This window comes from Rhinichthys klamathensis, unplaced genomic scaffold (assembly GCF_029890125.1).
Source record: "Rhinichthys klamathensis goyatoka isolate OS25496 unplaced genomic scaffold, OSU_Roscu_1.1 h1tg000069l_1, whole genome shotgun sequence".
NCBI classification, from domain to species: domain Eukaryota; kingdom Metazoa; phylum Chordata; class Actinopteri; order Cypriniformes; family Leuciscidae; genus Rhinichthys; species Rhinichthys klamathensis.
The window spans coordinates 436,243-455,950 of NW_026606612.1; the positions used below are offsets into that span (position 1 = coordinate 436,243).

The 19,708-nt window shown below is 39.5% G+C and overlaps 2 protein-coding genes across 3 annotated transcripts in view; one reads left to right on the forward strand and one right to left on the reverse strand.

Annotated features, from left to right (window-relative positions):
* Positions 1–635: 635 nt before the first annotated feature.
* On the reverse strand, positions 636–13,869 carry map2k7 (mitogen-activated protein kinase kinase 7). Of its 2 annotated transcripts, XM_056250473.1 has the most exons (12): positions 13,693–13,869; positions 10,694–10,741; positions 6,324–6,468; positions 6,158–6,224; positions 5,945–6,058; positions 4,754–4,873; positions 2,922–3,029; positions 2,630–2,809; positions 2,297–2,377; positions 1,558–1,700; positions 1,403–1,448; positions 636–1,307 (listed from the first exon to the last, which is right to left on the reverse strand). In XM_056250473.1, exons 1-12 carry the CDS (start codon positions 13,814–13,816, stop codon positions 1,167–1,169), a joined length of 1,317 nt encoding a protein of 438 aa, XP_056106448.1. In that variant the 5' UTR covers positions 13,817–13,869; the 3' UTR covers positions 636–1,166. The 2 variants fall into 2 exon arrangements, with proteins under 2 accessions (XP_056106448.1, XP_056106449.1); XM_056250474.1 differs by lacking the exon at positions 10,694–10,741.
* A 3,832-nt stretch (positions 13,870–17,701) lies between these two features.
* septin3 (septin 3) overlaps positions 17,702–19,708 on the forward strand; it is a 132,545-nt gene continuing 130,538 nt past the window's right edge. Inside the window, exon 1 of the mRNA XM_056250469.1 lies at positions 17,702–17,710. The gene's annotated coding sequence lies outside the window, so the exon portion shown is untranslated. The remainder of the gene's footprint in view (positions 17,711–19,708) is intronic.

The following is a 19,708-nucleotide window of genomic DNA, read 5'->3' on the forward strand; positions in this document are numbered from 1 at the left end:
GACCGATACATAGTGCAAAATTTGGCAATTTTGAGATCATCGCCATTGGCTGATGAGATATCAGCATCGCCAGGAGAAGTGAAGTGTGTAATTTGTGCATGACTACCATTAACGGAATTGCACAAATAATGATGTTATTTATAAACGGTATAATAATGTTTTTCTGAACAATCCCCCCCATCTGCCATTTGCTGGGTAAGGCTGCTCAAACAAACACAAATTCCTCATTTATAGATGATTTGGCCTTTTAAATTGGGATAAGAAGTACTGTATCGTCGAGAAAATGATACACTGCACCTTTAAAAACACCCTTATCGGTCAACCACTAGTTTTTTTCTTAATATACAATCTTCTTTTTTAGCCAATATATCTATTTCCATACATGAAAGTCCAGGCCAAACTAGTTATAAAAATCTAAACATCAAGGATTAGAAGTTCTACCACTAAGTATCACTAACGCTTTAAGTACGTGTTACAATCACTGAAACGTCTGCCGATTTCTGCTAGCATAGAAAAGAACACTTCTATAAAACATAATTTATGATATATCACGCGGCTATTATCTCGCTAGTTTCTATTTCCTTGGATTCAATTAATGGCTGTGAACAGAAGGTGTACTTGAACCGTACACTAGGACTGATAAACGGATAACACACTCACACACACACACACACCATTGCACAGTGTTGTTCGACTACTCTGTTCAGTCCCTGAGTAAGGGGCTACGGAGGACCTCATGATCTGCGGATTAGGAAGTTAACTAAATAGACTGTACGCTTACTCTTGTGTGGCTAATCTTTATATGACGGTCAATGCGCGGAGGTTTAGTGAAACAGTGTTACTGCAAATGTGCGTGCGCGCGTGTGTCACAGTGAGCGTGTTAAGACTGCAACCTGTAATGGTCCATCCTGTTCAATGGGTGGATGAGAAGGACAAAAATATTTCAGATTTACATCAAACCTGCCCAGGATTGTCTGTCGATCAGTCAAACTCCAAAATGAACATTCTAGCTTTCGTTTCTGCCATATTCTCCCCTCTCAATCGGTCCATTTCCACTCCATCGTGTCTTTTTCGTTAACGTAATTTACATTTCAAACCTGTCCATCCGTGTCTCTAAATCAACTCCTCAACATCGCATCATTCTCTCTCTGCCGTTCTCCGCCTGGCTACCTGCTGAAGAGAGAGTGGAGCTGGTGATGGTTGAAGCACTGGCTGCTGCGAGGAGACTCTGTGCGCTCCATCACCGTCTGGAACCAGCCCGCCACGTCTACCTCGGACACCTCGTAACGACGGATAAAACTGTGTTCCTAAAGAAAAACAAGACCAAATGATCAGAACAGATCATGATACTGAACTGAGCACTACAACTAATGCTCGAGTTACAGGGGTGGTTGAGACTTACAAGCAGCTTGTGGTATTTTGGCCTTTTTCTGTGATCCTTTGTGAGACTGCAGAGATAAAGAAAATTAAGATCTGTGCAGAACTCACACACAAACACTATTGACCCATACGGGTGCTAAAACTTTGCCATGTTTATGTAGCTGTATGTGGGTGTACCAGTCTTTGACGAAGGACTGAAAGTCAGGGGAAAAGCCCATGCCGAGAGGAAGGACTGGTGGGTCCTCTTGCAGAACTTTGGTGAGAACCTCAAAGTCTGTTTTGCAGTTCTTGTAAGGAAACTGCCCCGTGGCTAGCTCCACCTACAGGCGGGGAGGAATATAAATAATCACTTTTAGTTATTCAAATAGATTGTGTTTTGAAATACAGCTCTTTAATTACATTTACAAAACCATCTAAAACTTTGGGGGTTGGTAAGATTTGTAAGGTTTTTTACAAGAAGTCTCAACAATGCTGCGTTTATTTGGTCAAAGTTACAGTAAAACATTAATTTTGTGAAATATTATTGTATTTTAAAATAACTGTTTTGCATGTTAATATATTTTAAAACGTAATTTATTCCTGAGATGACAAAGTTGAATTTTCAGCATCATTACTCCAGTCTTCAGTGTCACATTCTCTTATGAGAAATCATTCTATTATGCTGATTTAATGCACTATTATTATTGGTGCTCTATTATAAAAAGATTTTATTATTATCAATGTTGAAAACACTGTGTTTGCTGCTTAATCTTTTTTGTGTAAACTAATACATTCTTTGATGAATAGAACCTTCACAAAAACACGCATTTATTTGAAATACAAATCTTTTGCAACATTATAAAATGTCTTTACTATCATTCCTTCCTGACGAGGTAAACGAGGGTCGGCTCAACAAAATGTAGGCAGAAGAACTCACCAGAGAAATGCCAAGACTCCAGACGTCAGCTCTGATGTCATAGTCTGGCTTACTAGGGTCCGGAGGGTCTATTCTCTCAGGCTAAAAAAAAAAAAAAAAAACACAAGAGATGAAACATGCATGATGCATAATATGGACAAGGCTGCCACTGAGTAAAACATTAATTCCTCCATTTTGTCCAACTTATGCTTTAATAAATTAGCATTTTTTATTAGCGACCTACAAATACTGCAGAACTTTATATATACACATTTCAAATTTTACCCCATAATGTTACTTTGTTATATATTTTTCAAAATCCTTTAAGACTTTGAAATCCCAGTGTATGCTCACCGCCATGTATGCAGCACATCCGGCGCTGCGAGTCTTGGCCTTAGAATCCACAAGTCGGCCACTAATGCCAAAATCACACAGTTTGATCTGCCCTTTGTCATCCAACAGGATATTAGATGGCTTCACGTCTCGGTGAATGACACCGTGTTTCTCTTTCAGATAAAGCAGAGCCTTTACAATCTACATACAAAAAGAAAAAGTGTGAGATGAAATGGGATCTGAGAGTTTCAACTTGCAAACAGACCAATATCTAACCAATAATAGATGGTATTCTGTTAAAACGAAGTCTTACGGCCACGGTCATGTTTCCCAGAATGGCCTCTGGTATGGGCCCCTGGATCCTCTTCTTCAGCTTCTCTGCACACGTACCCATTAGTTCCATGGCGATGAACACATCCGTCTACCGAGAAAGAGACACCTTTAAATAATTCAATATATTTAAAGTGGCCCCATTATGCTATTTTAATGGTTCCTAATTTGGTAATTAGGTTGTAATAAAGGTTGTCTGATACTGGTTCGTTTGAAGATTCAGTCTCTCTAAACCCCTCCTTTCTACGAGCCTACCCTGCTCTGATTAGTCACACGGACCAGTCTGTTGTGATTGGTCGACCGCTTACAGTGTGTGTCATCATAACCAAAATGCCTATTACCATATCTGAATTTCTCCTCTGGAGGCTTCCTCAACGCTTGATACACAGTTATAGGAACGATGGTCATGGTTTGCTCCTTATCAATGCCACCACATCCTCATCGTTCTTTTTTAAGAGCATGGAAAGATGATTCACAGCGCAGACCAAACTCTTCCAGGCCTCAGCTACAAATACAGTGTTTGAAGGTGGTTCAAAGTAGACGTCGCTTGTGGCCAGCCAATGAAGACCATAGACAGGCATTATGCAAATTTGTGAAATCGTTACAAAGGTATGTAACAGGAAGTGAGACTGGAATTACTGACGACTTGTTTCAGCAGTTCAGAATCGATTCTTTCTTTTAGGAGACACTAACTATATTTGTCGTACACTTTGATGATTAAAACTTTGAAGCCTTTTACATTCACAAACAACTATATTACACACTGCATGAAATGTAATCTTTGAAAAAGAATTAGCATCCAAACTCTGGAACAGTCTTCCTAGCCTTGTTCGGGAAGCAGACTAAAAACACATCTCTTTAACCTGGCATACACATGACAACATTATCATATTTCTATCGTTCAAATCCATTTAAGGATTATTAGGCAGCATAAATTAGGTCAACCGGGAACACGTCCTATAACACCAGATGTTCTTGTTACATCGTAAGAAGAATGGCATCTACGCTAACATTAGCCTGTCTGTCTCATCCCGAGGTTACCGTAGTCAGCCGGATCCGGGTCGTATCCAGATCAGATGGTGGACCTGCACCTAGACACGACCTCATGGCAGCCCTGAATGTCAGCAGAGACCGTGTCTACTAGAACACTCCCCTGTGAAGACCTTGTCGACACGACAGCCATCGGCACAGATCCTCAGCAAAGACCTCAAGAACCAGACCCCAATGGGCAGCTTCGTCTCCATACCAGCGTGATGAATCCCATCTTCAAGCAGAAGGAACTGAATGAAATATTTTGAATGCTACCGATCCACAATCTGACTTCTGACGCAGCCTGAATCATAATCACACCGTGTTCGTTCGTTGGCCAGAGGAGAACTGACCCCTGGGTTCTCCCAAGGTTTTTTTCTTCATTTCTGTCACCTGATGGAGTTTGGGTTCCTTGCCACGGTCACCTCTGGCTTGCTTAGTTGGGGACACTTAATATTCAGCAATATTACTGATTTGACTGCACAGACACTATTGGATGAAAACTCAACTTAGCTGGATGATGACATCACTGTTTTCTGCAGAGCTGCTTTATAGCTCAATTGAACTTATTTCATAAATGATGGACTTGACTTTACACAGTTACTGAACCGAAATGAATCAGCACTGAACTGACTTCAATTGAATAATGACTGTTTACGGTTGTCTTATTAGAGCAGCGGAATTTAATTCTGTTTGCAGAATTTTCCTGTTTATCACTGTAAAGCTGCTTTGAAACAATTTGTATAGTATAAAGCAATATATAAATATAGGTGACTTGACACTCACATTGGTGACTATTGCTCCATAGCACTGAATGATGTACGGACAGTCATGACTCTTCAACACAACGTCCAGATCCATGAGGATTCTCTTATTCTCGTCTTTATTACCCGTCCTCCTCATTTGCTGCACAGAAAAATAGGGGAACACAATCAAACACTACTAGAACAACACCAGTGATGTAATTAGTAAACAGTAATTACTCCTGCCTTAACTGCTGTTTTAATGACTCAGTAATTACAAGGAAAGTTCAAGAAGACAAACACATGGATATACAAACTCCATCATTCAAAGATTTGAATAATAATATTTTCTGGAATTTCTTTTGACTTTAGCACAAAGACAACATAAATGGCAATTATTTGAATTTGTTATATCACACCTACTATTTTTATTTGTTTTATAATTAATAATGAGGTCCCCCGCAAAGGCATCATCATATTTAGGGGGTCCTTGCTCAAAAACTTTGAAAACTCCTGGTTTAATCCCATCCAGAAAAAGACTAACTTTGCATTATCAGTAGTGATGTGAGAAACAAAGCGCTTCGAAACTTTGAACCAATTGATTCACAAAATGATTCACTGTTTCGAAGCGTTCGAAACGCCACATGCTGGTGTTGCCTGTTGGTCAGAAAAGTGTAAATGCAGCGAAAACTCAGCTCAAACATGCATAAAAACACCTTTCAAAAAAGAAAGTCATTAGCGACCGTTTAATTTAAGGTGTAATCCATTAAATGTAATTACCAAATCATCTAATACCACTAAATATGAAGTGTCTCCATAATATGTGTTATTTTATTAAATCGTAATAAAGCTTATTTAGTTTGTTTTCCGGAGAGCTTGGTTAATCAGACCAGTAAGAGACTTTTATCTACAACTCTTACTTTTTGTTATACAAATGTGTCATTAAATGTATAAAATTGTATAAAACTGATCCGAGATCAGGTACAAATCACTGGTTCACAGAGATCATCGCCCCCTCTAGCGGTGAACCATTGAAATTTTGCAACGTTTCGAAATAGTTATGACGTAACGAACCCTCGTTTACCGAAGTCCCATGACTATGGCAGTTTTATACACGCTTCATATCAATGGTTCGAAGCAAATGATCCGCAAAGGTTTCGAAGCTTTTGCAAAGTGCCCATCACTAATCATCAGCCCCAATAGATTGAGCAGAGAATCCGAGCGCTGAACTGACCTTGACAGCGATGACATGGCCAGTCTTCTTAAAGCGAACTTTAAACACCTGTCCACAGGTTCCACTGCCGATCTCCCCCTCACTGATCAGATCCGTCACCTCTGCAGGGTAACGCTGGAGAACACACACACACACACACACAAGAGGTCGGGCACTTTTCCCACTTTCAATACCGTCAGGATCTATAAAGACAGACTCTGACTGGTGACTCACCTGTCCGTCAATCTTCAGATATCCGGTTTGTTTCATGATTTCCTGAAGCTTTTGATCGATTTCAGCACTGAAGATAAAACCATAAGGAACAGATTAACACACTAAGACCTTTACTTTCTTAAAATGAGAACTGAGCACACTACACTATGCTGTGCGTGTGACATACTTCTCTAGGCTCTTCTGTAGGCAGTAGGGCGGGGTGGGAAGCGTGAGCATTTGTCGGGGTCTGCTAGGGTACGAGGGGTGTTGAGGAGAGCTTTCTGAAGAGGATGAGCGACTTCCTCCATCGTTGGCCAATGGTAACTGTAAAGCTGTAAAGACAGAACAGAAGGTTGGAACGAGCGGGAGAATGGGCAGAAGACAGCAAGTCAGTGACCGTCAATTGATGGCCATTACAGGGGCAAATGTTCACGAAGTTCACCCTAAATTAAGAGCCTCAGGTCTGAGGGTCCAGAATCTGACAGCTGATCCAGATTCACTCTGAGGTCTATTACACCCCTCATCAGTGTTGGGGGTAACGAGTTACAAAGTAACGGATTACAGTAACGATATTACTTTTTTGGGTAACGAAGTAAAGTAACGCATTACACTAAAAATATCGGTAACTACACTACTTTACTATACTATAGGAACGCGCTTTCCTGCGTTGCCCAAGCCGTGTTTGCTTGTGTGTAAAGTTCTGTCTAGTGGTGCGTGCGCACCGTTGCCATAGAGATCAATTTGAGTGACATAGCTGCCGGTGCGAAGGAGAGAGGGAAATGGAGACGGAGACGGAGACAGGGGGTCTCTGCAGCGCGAGTCTCCGCTGACTGCACGCGCACCTCCCCAAACGGACGAGGCGTTTATACTCGACGCGCTCGCCATTGTACTATTCTGTGAAACGACGGGGCGACTCGAGTAATTGTCCTCTTAACCATCAGGAATCAACGGTGAGAAGAAGAAAGGTCCACACGTGACGATGTTTATTTTAGTAGGCTACATCACCACCAATAACACTACAAAAAGAATCGTGTACGTAAAATCCAGTAAACCCTGAGATTATTACTTGTGACATTAGAACAAAATGTGGATATAAAAACATGTATGTAGACTATAGAACTAAATCAACGATCTCTTAAATAGTTTCTAATTTCACTAAACATTTCATTAAGTTTCGTGGACATTTTATAAAACATGGATATTTCTATTAAAAATGCTTATTATGCTATTGTAGGCTCATTTTGTAAACATAAGCAACTGATTTAGACACGCAAACTGTGTGCCGGTGCGGTCACGGTGAGACGTAGGCTACATGCTCGGGCAGATTCGGCTTCTTGAAGTCGTTCATCCTCGGATTCGGCGCCGCGCGCGCTGTTACAAAAACTCTTCTCAAGTCTTGGAGCACAGCAGGTAACACAAAACAAAATGAACAGGCTTGTTGCAGGGTTCATTGTAGAGGAATGCTTCCCCTGCCGACTATTGAATCGCCAAGAAAAATGCATTTTAAATTAAGATTAAAAATGTAAAAGTGACCTTTATTTTATTATTTTTCATTGACCACTTCATTTTTTTTTTTTATTGCCATGAGTCGAATAAAAAGCTTGTTTTGTTCTCAGGAGAAGAGTTTATTCTCATGTTTCCCAAAGCCTGTGTTTTAAAACTTGTGTGTTGACCCCATTTTAAAATGACCGCACCATAGCCTCCTTTATCCTGTTGTTTGTGGATTTTACAGTGAGATATATTTCCTTGTGCAGACAGGGATATTGTTCTTTCATATGGTTTTACATGCCATTTTGTATATATTTATACAATAAACACTATGTAGACAGGCTAAGTGATGATAGGGCTATGATATTTGTCCATAAATTAAGAAACGGGAAAGTAAAGTAATAAGTAGTGAAGTTACTTTTCAAACGCAGTAACTAGTAAAGTAATCTCATTACAATTTACAGAAGTAACTAGTAACTAGTAACTAATTACCTTTTTTGAGTAACTACCCCAACACTGCCCCTCATAGTACAGTAGACTACTAAGAATGGGGGGTAACGTGTATGAAAAGCGTCAAACTGCAACACTTATTTTTAAATGCCATTCTTCATTTTCTTTATTAATATAATATATTAAAAGCTTTTATAATTGAAAATATAACATCAATAATAAATTAAATAATAAAAATTAAATAATGTATTTTCTAATATTTATTGTAATTATAAATCAAACATACTTGTTACAGTATCTAATAAAATAAAGATTTATTATTGTTGTATAATAATATAAAAACAAAATTTGTTTTCTAACAATTTATTCTTGTTGATGTTATTAAAGATAACAAACATAAGATTTCTGTCTCATAATAATAATAATAAATTGAATTTGATATATCTATTATCATATATAATAAAACATAACAATAACAGATTTGACAATAATAACAACCACCATTTTTTCTAGTAATAACAAAAATATGAATCATCTTTTCTTGACAGGTTTTGTGAGATTCACTACATCTTGATTGTGAGTTGTGGAGCACATTTTGGGTCAATGTTTAATTACCGTCCATGGAAAACCAGTCAAAGTCTCGTTTTACTGTCTTAAAAGACATTTGTGACCATGTAAAATCCTGAGGGAATATCAATCACACAAAGACAGTAATAACTGTCCATGTCATGCCAAGATCAGACACACTCACACACAGAAGTGACAAAGGCTGCCAAACAGTGAAAACCAGCCATTGGAGTTAGTGTTAGCATTCCCAGCATGCACCGGGGCAGAGCCTTATGAGAGACAAGCAGAAGTCACCACCGGGTGACATTTGGCATTCGCTCACCAAACCGTGCAAAACTAAGCAATTGATACATTTTCTATATGTTGTTTGAGCATAGAAACGACACTATTTACTTTATTTGTCAAACCCTGAAAAAGCAAAGTAAATGAAGAGGAAAAGGAGAAAGGGATAACCGTTGAACTTCTGATTCCTCCTCAGAAAAACCTGTTCATGGGAGAGAATCGGTTAGCTTGGGTTAGTCAGTGAGGTCAAGCAATTCAGTGCAGAAACACCTGCTGGACACACACACACAGGCGACTACGTGGCCGTAATTCACATCTGTGCAGAAAACAGAGCCGAAGACGTCTCTTCCGGAAAGAACGGACAAAGAGCTGAGAGACAGAAGAGGCCAGACAAGCTCAAACCCAACAGTTACTGAACACAGAACACCCTGTCGAGTGCCGCCATAGCTGTGTGGAGGTGTGTGTGGAGGTGTTCACACAGTCGGGCCGTGCAGTTATAGCCAACAACATGCACAATGTCTGATCGTCCAGCAAAACAAGTTAATCCTACACACAGGTCTCACACTCACACCACATACACACACACGCTCGCAGATCCCTTTTCATGTTCAGGTGGGAAAAGGGAATGAGAGGAGGAATTAAAGAAAGGAAGAGAGGAAGATAATATTTGAATATAGACATGGTGAACAAAAATAGAATGAGATTTCAGCACTGAAAGAAAAAAATTATGTTTTCTTTTAACCTATATCATGCATTTAACGAAATTATAGAAACTTTTTATGTAAATGAGATTAATGAAAGAAAGTCAACATGAGATTAAAAGCCAACATGAAATAAAAATGGACCCCATTTACTTTTATCCTATTTAAGTTTGGGGTGAGGAGGATGGTTGTTTTTAAAGAAATTAATAGTTTTATTCAGCAAGAATGTATTACATTTATCAAAAGTGACAGTAAACATTTATAATGTTAAAAAAAAGCTTTCAAAATGCTGTTCTTTTGAACTTTCTACTCAAAGAATATATGTTTCCAGGAATTCACAAAAATATTAGGCAGCACAACTGTATGTAACATTGATCATTATAAAAGATATGTTTCTTGAGCATCACATTTCTGAAGGATCATGTGACACTGAAGACTGGAGCAATGATGCTGAAAATTCAGCTTTAATCACAGGAATAAATGACCTTTATAAATATATTAAAATGCAAAACAGCTATTTTAAACTGTAATTTAAAAAATGTTCTGTGTTTTTGATCAAATAAAATACAGCGCTAGCGAGCATAGACTTCTTTCAAAAACATGTACCTGACTTTGTTTCTTAAACTTCAGAAGTGATTGTAATTTATTACGAAATGAATTAAAGGTACATTCAGTAATGTTTAAATGCATTTAATTTTACACATCAACCTTTTATGTAAATATTATACTGCTTGAACTCTAATCAAAAGCAGCACACAGAAAATTAGCTAAATTAAGATATTGTATTTTGCTTCCAATATAAAATTGCAAACTTATTCTGAATGGGACATAAAAACAAGATAACCCAGAGGACAAAATAAAAGTTTTTATAATCATTCATAAAGATGTAGCAACTAGAAAGCGTGAGAAAGACTTAGAAGAGAAAGAGAAAGAGAAAGAGGGAAAGAAAGAATGATAAAAGAGTAGTGAATGTAACCTGCAAGGTAAAGAGAGAGAAGGAGAGAGAGGGTGATGTAGCGTGATGTAGTGATGATGATGATCATGATGATGATGATGATGATGATGGTACCTGCGCGCTGGGAGGGAGCTGGAGCTGGACTGAGCTGGATCACGATGACTAGATATAGAGGAGAAAAAATACACACACACTCATTACTAAAAGCCCACACACACCTACAGGAATCACTGTGTCCTCTTCAAATGTTATGATTCACCGGCTTCAACACGAGCACACTTGACTTCACTAAGCCTATTTAATACTGACACCACCTAAAAAAAACACATCCAGCTAATGACAGAATCCGATATAGGGGGGAAATTGTTAATGACGCCGAATAGGTTTAAATATGGTCATTTTTCTTTCGTCTGAGAAAGCACTACACCATTTTTAGTATCTGAAACCATGATAAATTAAAGGGATATTCTACCAAAAAATGTAATTCTGTCACCCTAAATGTAGTGCTGGTATAAGCTATTCAAAAAAAAAATTGACAATATTTTGCCTTTTCTAGGAAAGAAAGTCAATGGCCTAGGGGGGGGCGGGGGGGTGTTATAACATTACAATTTTCATTTTTGGGTGATCTGTCCCTTTAAATTGATTAATCCAGTGGTTTCCAAACTTTTTCTGCCAGGCGTCCCTTTTGTAGAGAAAAATATTTTCTAGCCCCCCAATTAGGCTACATGCACCCATAAATACACACGACCTTGCTTGCAAAATCCTATAGGATTTATTAGAAATACTATAAATACAGTACTACAACTTCTCAACTTCAATGGGCTTCTCTTTGTGTTGTGATGTGAAGTCTATATGTGCCGTTTTAACTTCGGCTTCATACTGTCAGAGGCTAACATTTTGAGGCACACAACACACTGCGGTCGCTCTTCATTACCCACCGTTGTACTGGTGAATCCCAGGGCAAGATATTGCCTCTTGTCTTGAGGCTGTCTACATTTGACTGTATACACTTCTTCAATCATGCCATCTAGTTGTCTGTTATTCCACGACAACCAATAACAGGCCACTCAAACGGGTATTGTGAGTAATCTTGAGGTAATAAAATATATCAAATTTATATTTTGTTCTCATTTACTTATGTTGCAAGTAGACACATAAGCAGCGGGGTAATTTCGCAGTGGGGTCTTGACTCACCCTGAAGAGCATAACAATCTGCTGACTGTACACTATCCCTTAGTCTTAAGCTGCATCCGAAAAACGCATACTACCCTGCTATATACAAAAGTATGTGGCAAAAGCAGTATGTCAGAATTCACAGTACTAATAAAAGATACAGGCAAAAAGTCCTTCAGGCGAGATTCTGAAGTGCGCATACGATGGACAGGACACTTTACTATCCCAGCTTCAGCTTCCAAGGCTTTAAGCAATTGTAAGCACACTGTTAATACTGTTGTCGGTTTTACCATATGAGTTCGAGCCCGGATTCTCAGAAGCAGAAAAGCGGAAGATCAAGCAGATCGATAAGAACCAACTTGCAAGTACGCCTGCCTTGAGACAGTGGAAAGTAGTCTTTGTATATAGCCGGCGTTGTACTCTCCCAGGTTCAGGTCAGGAAGCCGTCCTCTGTAAAATGTGCTGTGCACAAGCAAACTTTTGGGTTGTACTGCTCAAGAAAAGCTTTAGAAATAAATATTAACCTCCGATACCTAATTTCATCCATTTTCAGAAGGCCAAACAAAGCGGTTTTGCTTTCGCTCCAAACACACAGCATCTCCTAGACATGCAACAACACTACAACTCACTGAAGCCTCGTCTTCTTTCTTTGCGTATGCCATTATGCTAATATTTTACATTGTGACATAGATGTTTGAGGAAGTAACATCTGGACTTGGATCAAGGCAGGGAGACTGAGCTTTGCAGATCATATACATGCACAAACAGATACATTACACAATAAAGGAAAAGTAAAACATTAAAAAGCATTTAAAAAAAACTCTTTAAAATGACTCTCAGATTATTTACTTTTCACTGATAAAAACAGCAAACATTAGTGAAACTATTTTTTTCCCCTGAACAACATTTACCATGCCAAATGTAAATATTGGATAAGGAATTAGTTTACACAGACATGCTGTCTACCCGCTTCAGTTACTGTCTATGACCATGTAACAGAATCAAGAGACTAAATTATTTCTGCATATTATAAATACACAAGCTGACAATCTGAAAGTGTTTATGATTAGGGTAAAAAAGAGCCAGCAAAAGGCAACAATTGACAGCAATAGTGAGTGTCCAGGAAAGTAATGTACTGGGACATCAGCACATCAAATTAAACACACTATCAGTGAATATTTCTGTGTGGAGGAGGTTTGAGAACAGATATATCACTTCACTTTCACAGGAACAACGCAAATCTTTCACATAAAACGAATGTTAAAATACTTTAAATTATCTGAAATACACTCCTAACATGATCCCTTCATGTCTATAAAAACCACTACAACGTGGCCATGGTTTCAAGACAATCCAGACAAAAGCTTAAGACATTAAATTATAAAGGAGAACGAAAACATGCATTTTCTCATTCTCTAAATACAGACCAGAGACAGACAAGAGAAACACCAAACCAGCAATTCACAACAACAAGTCTGCCATGACTGATGACTTTACAACACTAAACACCAATAGCATCTCTAAATGATGATATTCCAACGAATATTGTGTGAGAAGAACATACAAGGAGAATCTGACAGACATACAAACACACAGATAAAAAGATACAACAGTCTTTCGGACAGATAGGAGGGAATAAGACAGACATTCAGTGAGAATGATATGCGAGTATCAGGGCCTGCTAAACAACTAGCCGCCAGGCTAATGCTAGTGAGCTGACTGCCAGATATTTTATTTATTTATTTTAAATAACAAATCCGTAGTAAACAATTTGGAGTACAAACCCTGGTAAACAGAACCCCCCAGACCTTTACCAGCGAATCCTAAAAGTGAATGTGAGTGAAGTGTCAGGATTTTATCGGTTTGTTTATATCATGTAGAACGTATTTCATCTCTCCGTCGTTATGATCATTCACGCGTTCACTCTCTCAAACACTCACTTGGCCTCGGGCGCGTCCGCTGCGGGCTCATGTCGATGTTCAGGTCGATTCGTTTGCGGGCTTCTTTATTTTCCTGCTTGAGTTTCTCCTCGATTCGGGAGAGTCTCTGCTCCAGCGACGACATCTTGAAAACTTCAGCGGCCCCATCAAGCGCCGCGACTCACTGCTCTCTAGCGGCGCTGTTGAGGAAACACACCGCGCCTTCACAACTGCCCTCTGGCGACCAATGAGGGAAACCGAGCCGAAGCAAAATACCGGTAGGCTAGTTTATATTTCACAGCAAAATGTATAAAGTTAGCTCCCACGGGCACGGACACGGACACGGACACACAGACATAATACGAATAATACGAATTCATCACTTTCAAACAATCACTTTTCATCAATGTCTTTTTAAATGTACGCTTTATTTTATAATATTTTTTTACTGTTCCTGGTACTTTTTCCTGACATTATATGGAATTGATGTTTAGGCAATATTCTTTGCAACCTGGCTGCTTTAAGGCAGGGTAGGTGATTTGTTCCAGAAAATTATTTTTGTTATGTTAGTCTCTTCACATACTGATAGCAATCACTAAGTTAAGTGGTCTTAATGTATTTATATTGTCTTTGGAAGGCATATGATCATAAAATGTTCGTCCAATCATTGCATTCGGTCCGAATGCAATGGTACAATGTCCTACCTTCCTGTCAACATATGTATTTCCATACCTCCACGCACCAGCTCGTGTAATCATCAGAGCGGCTCATGCTATGCAGAGTTAGACAGACGTCAGTCACCGAGCACTGTCCGCAATCGAAACAGCAGACTCCATCAGTTCCTCCTGACCAAAACAACAAGCTTATGCTGCATTCATGCCATAACTACTGTAATTTGGAAGAGATGGAATCCTGCTACGTTATCCTCGGTGCGGTTCGTTCGTGCAATTCAATGGCAACACTATCAACGCCGAAATGGATCTGCAGCAGTCTGGTCTGGTGGTACAAGTTAGTGCTCTTCAAGTTACATTGATTATTATTGTATTGTCATGTGATTTGATACATGAGGTAGTTTAAAGGGGTCATATAATGGTACATGCACTTTTACAAGTTGATTGTACTGAAATGTGTGTTGGCAGTGTCTGTACACAACCATCATATAATGATAAAAATCCATCCAGTGGTTTTGTTTTAATCTCCTTATATGTTTTCCCCTGCCTCAAATCGAGCCGTTCGAGCCTGTGACGTCACACGCTCGCACGCCCCTCCCGCGATTGTTGAATGACAGCAGCGTTTCAACACAGACCCGGAGCTGTCAATCATAGTCTGCGCGGCGCGGACCGGCGCGGTCATTGTTGATATGCTGGAGCACTGTCTATGAGCAGAATGGCGTCTAAGCGATTGTGGTCTTCTGTTCTTGGGTGTAATAACGAACACAGTCATTTTAATGTTCCTAAATCCAAACCGCTGAAGACGCAGTGGCTGTGTTTGTTTTCGAAGGGAATATTCCCCACGAGCAACGTCAATGCTTTCATGTTTGCGCGAATCATTTCACACACCAGACTGCTTTATAAACGAGGATCAGTATAAAGCTAGATTTGCTAAGAAGCTGCTCATGAAAAAAGCATCGGTACCAGATATTCGTGTTCCTGCTGAATCTCCAGAAGAACGGAAGTGAGTGTAACGTTTTATTAAACTTTATTAATATATTAATCTTTGCAAATCGCTAGCTGCACGCTTCACAATGAATGCGTCTAAGGTTTACACTCAGGGTACATTACGGCATGTTTTCTATGTATGACGTTCTCAATATAATTCATAATCCCACGTTTATACTGAACAGCGCGTTATGGTTATTGTGTTATTGTGTTACAAATGGTGTATGCACAGAACAGAGAGGCGGGGTGAGCAAAGCTCATTATCATTTAAAGTCATATGCACTGAAACGGCGTGCTGAAAACAGAGCTGTTTAGTAGGGTAGGAAGGGGGGGGGGGGGTTCACCTGCACCCGAAAGATATATTTTTTTAACCTAGTTTTTTGTAATCCTTAAGGTGTCTAGAAAAGGAATTTTGATGTTCCCCACGCCAATTATTGTCCCATATGTGATTTTTTTGTATCATCTTTTGTGTCCGTGCTTGATTTTCGGCTGCGGAAAATGAAAACTTTAAATCTACATAGAATCTGAACAATACATCCTACAGACACAATCTACCCCATTTTCTCTTTGTCTTTGCATGAGGAATTGATAGATATAAGGATTGTCATGATTAGATGATGTATAGTGCATAAAAACTCAAATAAACACCAAAAAATGTAAAAAAAATGGTAACATTGGACCACTGGAACTCCTCCCCTATGGACCCCATTGATATATGTATTCTAACTTTTGTATTTTTACAGTCTTTAAGATGTCTAAGAAGCAAATGTTGATGATCCCCACCTGAAATATTGTCACATGTATGTATTTTCTGGCTATATTGGTTGCCACCCTGGATATCCAAAAAAGAACATTTACATAGGCAGTCTGTTTTTTCTCCTTTAGTTTTTGATTTGATAGATCTCTTCCATTTTCCATAACTGGCTATATAAATTGTTGTTGAGCACATTACTGCTAGTTTCCAACGTCAATTGTTGCACATTAAAAATATAACGTAGATATTTTAAATAAATAATACATTTTAAGATACAATGTGTTCAAAAATATACATTAATTAAAAATTACATCGTGTAATCAGGATTCACTGGTAGTGTGAGGTTTATTTAACATACATTTTTAAACTAACTACACATACATAGCCTACATGATGCACCAACACACAATTAGAAAGATCTTTCTTGAAGAGCATGTAGCATTATGGAAGCCCACATTAACTGGCAGATATTGGCCTCTCAAGGTTTCTGTTAAATTTAAGTTAAATTTTGCTATGGCTTTTTCAGCTATTAAACTCTCAGAAGTGTTGAGGTTAACCCATTTCTTTGCACACTGAACAAAAGATGCCCAACTCATTTGAGAAAATAAGGTTTTTGGGCTTTTTGCCTTAGAAGCAACATGTATACAGCAGTTCATATTGTCGCCAACCTGCTGTCAATCACATCCCGCTTTGTTGTTATGCGGTGTATGTAAATAAATTAGGTGATAAAAGAGGTCTTCTGACGGTAAGTGCACAATGTATAGTATAGTTCGTGTAGACAAAAAGCATATAAAGCCTATTTTAATAGCAGGATTTCGTTATCAAGAGAGCAACGTTACAATATCAACTATGCTGGTGGTCAGGGAGATGTGACAGGTTATCAAGGAGACGGGTGATTTGTTTACGTTTTCTGACTCTACGATTTAGTAGTCCTACAAATGTGCATGCTAATCATCCTCAAAAAAGAGAAGGGAGATATCGATGGTGAGTCTGAAAAATATACTCCTCTACCAAGTTTGAAGCTGCCTTGAAGACATTAGGGAAAAAGAAAGTCAACACTTTTATACTATAATAGCTAATTGGCTAGTTGGTGATCATTGCTAATCTTGCCCAAGTCAAAGTCTAAGTCAAGGAAACCCAAGGAAGAAAATGATAGTGAGTCTGAAGAGTTTAATCTTGCTACAAAGAAATCCAAGAGAGATGATGGTGTCAAATCAAAAGACCATGGTCCTGAAAATTGTATTTTACATATCTTTGAGCATGCAGATTTCACACCACTTAGTAAGATTAAAGGGTCTGCTACTGACAAGCTAGCTCTGCTACACAGCATTTGTGATAGACGTCTCCAAGAAGCTCTTGATTTGCAGTTTCACATGGATCATGTCTGTAATCTCATTCCAGAGTCTTGTAGGTGCCAATTTAGAAACAACTGGCTATCATCGAGCCTGCTACCAAAAGTTTACAAAGAACCAGGGACTCTTACAGGAAAGACCTACTGTGACTGTCACGAACACACACAGGACGAGGGAAAATCCAAGTGCAGTAATTTATTAAGAGGGCAATCCAATATCGTTGTAATCCATGCAGAGGTCAAATATCCAGAGAAGCAATCCAAAAACAAGAACGGGTATAAACAGACAAGAAGTGTGGGGACACCAAACAACGACTCCGTGACACATAAAGACACAGACAGGGAATATATACACAAGATCTAACAAGGACTAACAAGAAACAGCTGGTTACAATGAACGGGGAACAGGTGAGTGCAATAACAGTGATGGGTACAGACTAGGATTGTGGGGAATGTAGTTCAAGAAGGGATGACACCGTGGGGAAGAGGACCTCTAGAGGATACCCGGGGAAACACACCCAGACACTGTGACAGTGACATCTCAGCAAGCTTCAACATCACGCTCACCACGTAAATGTGGGTCCTCCACAGCTAAGCAGCTGTTCCCCCCAGAGTGTATCTTCTGTGGAAATCTGGAAGTAAAAGTATTGGGAAAGACCGAACGATGCATCAAGTTCCCAGTATATAAGGCTAAGGACGGAGCATTGAAGGAGCCTACATGGAAACAGATTACGCCTCAAGCCTATGAACTTGGACTTCACCGTCTACATCACATGGTGCAAGGTGAGGACCTTTTTGCGAGAGAAGCAAATTACCATCAGTCATGTCGCAAGTCATTCAACCTGAAATATGCAAACCATATCACATCTCGAGGTAAAGCCCTTGCTACCAACCCTGTCAGTGAAACAGAGCAGACTACCATGGCTGCTGCACATCAGATGTCATTTAATGCTGTACTTGATGTCATTCAAGATCAAGTGATAAGACAGAGCAAGATTGTGCGGCTTGCATCACTGCGTCTTATCTACACCCAAGAGTTGGAGAGAAATGGCTTCCCCAATCCCGAGTACAGAAGTGAGAAACTGAAGAGAAAACTTGAGAAGCATGAGGGGATTGGCATTTCTATGGTCACAGCAGATTTGAAGGGTTGTATCACCCATAGCTTGATATTCAGTGCTAGCTTATCCATCTCAGATGCAGTGAGAAATGCATATGAGATGGGGAGCACGGACAAGTATGAAGATGTGGCCCTTCTTCTTTGTGGTACAATCAAGAAGACGTACAGAGAGTCAAATTCTCTTCCTTGGCCTCCCAAAGCTGATGATCTGGTCATGTCCTTGGATGACCTCCTCCCATCTAATCTCACGAGGTTCTTCTTGACCCTCATGATTTCTGGTGATGCTGACTTGGAGAAGAGTGAGAAGACAAGACGCCTTGTGCTGTCTATAAGTCAGGTATGACAACTCTCCACTTTGGTATATTTTTCAATATTGCATATGTTTTATTTTGTGTACACTATAGTTGCTTGAACACTTCAATGCTAATTGGTTTCTTTAGTATTTCAGGACATCTGCCGTGCTGTGACAAAGGGAGAGTGGAAGTTGCCTAAGCATATCCTCCTCTGTACCACTATACGTCACCTTTATCGCAGTAAACTACTGACTACTATTCTTAGTAGGCTAGGTCACTGTGAAACTTACGACTTTGGCTTGGAACTTGAGACCGCTCTAACCAAGGCCCTCAATGAGGTTTCCATCTCTCTCGGTCCTCAAATTATTACTGGTGAGGGAAACTATGCGTTTCATCTCGAGTGGGACAATCTGAACAAAATAATGACAAACATTCATGGCTCAAATGTGGTGAACTGGACCGGTGGGATCATGATACAGGAGGTGAAACCTGGATTTAATGCCCCCAGCTCTCTGGAAATTCCACGAATGCTCCCACTCTACGAGCGGAACAAGACACGCTCTCTTAAGGTAGACATACCTGAGACCCTAAACACCGTCCATATCTGTAGCCGAGTCGGCCCCAAATTTCCTGAGGGAGCAGTTTTTACTCTGCCCACAGCAAACAACAAAGTCTACTCAAACTGCATCCAAGAGTATCGTGTCTGGCTAATTGTCCGAGTGGTGGGAAGCAGTGGATCAAAACAACTTGTTGCAGGGTTTGCTGGCTTTGTATCAGCCACTGGTTACAAGCCCCCTCGAAGATCTACTATCGATTACTTCAACCCAATCAACCAACCTTTTACAGAGTACTCAGTCATAAAGG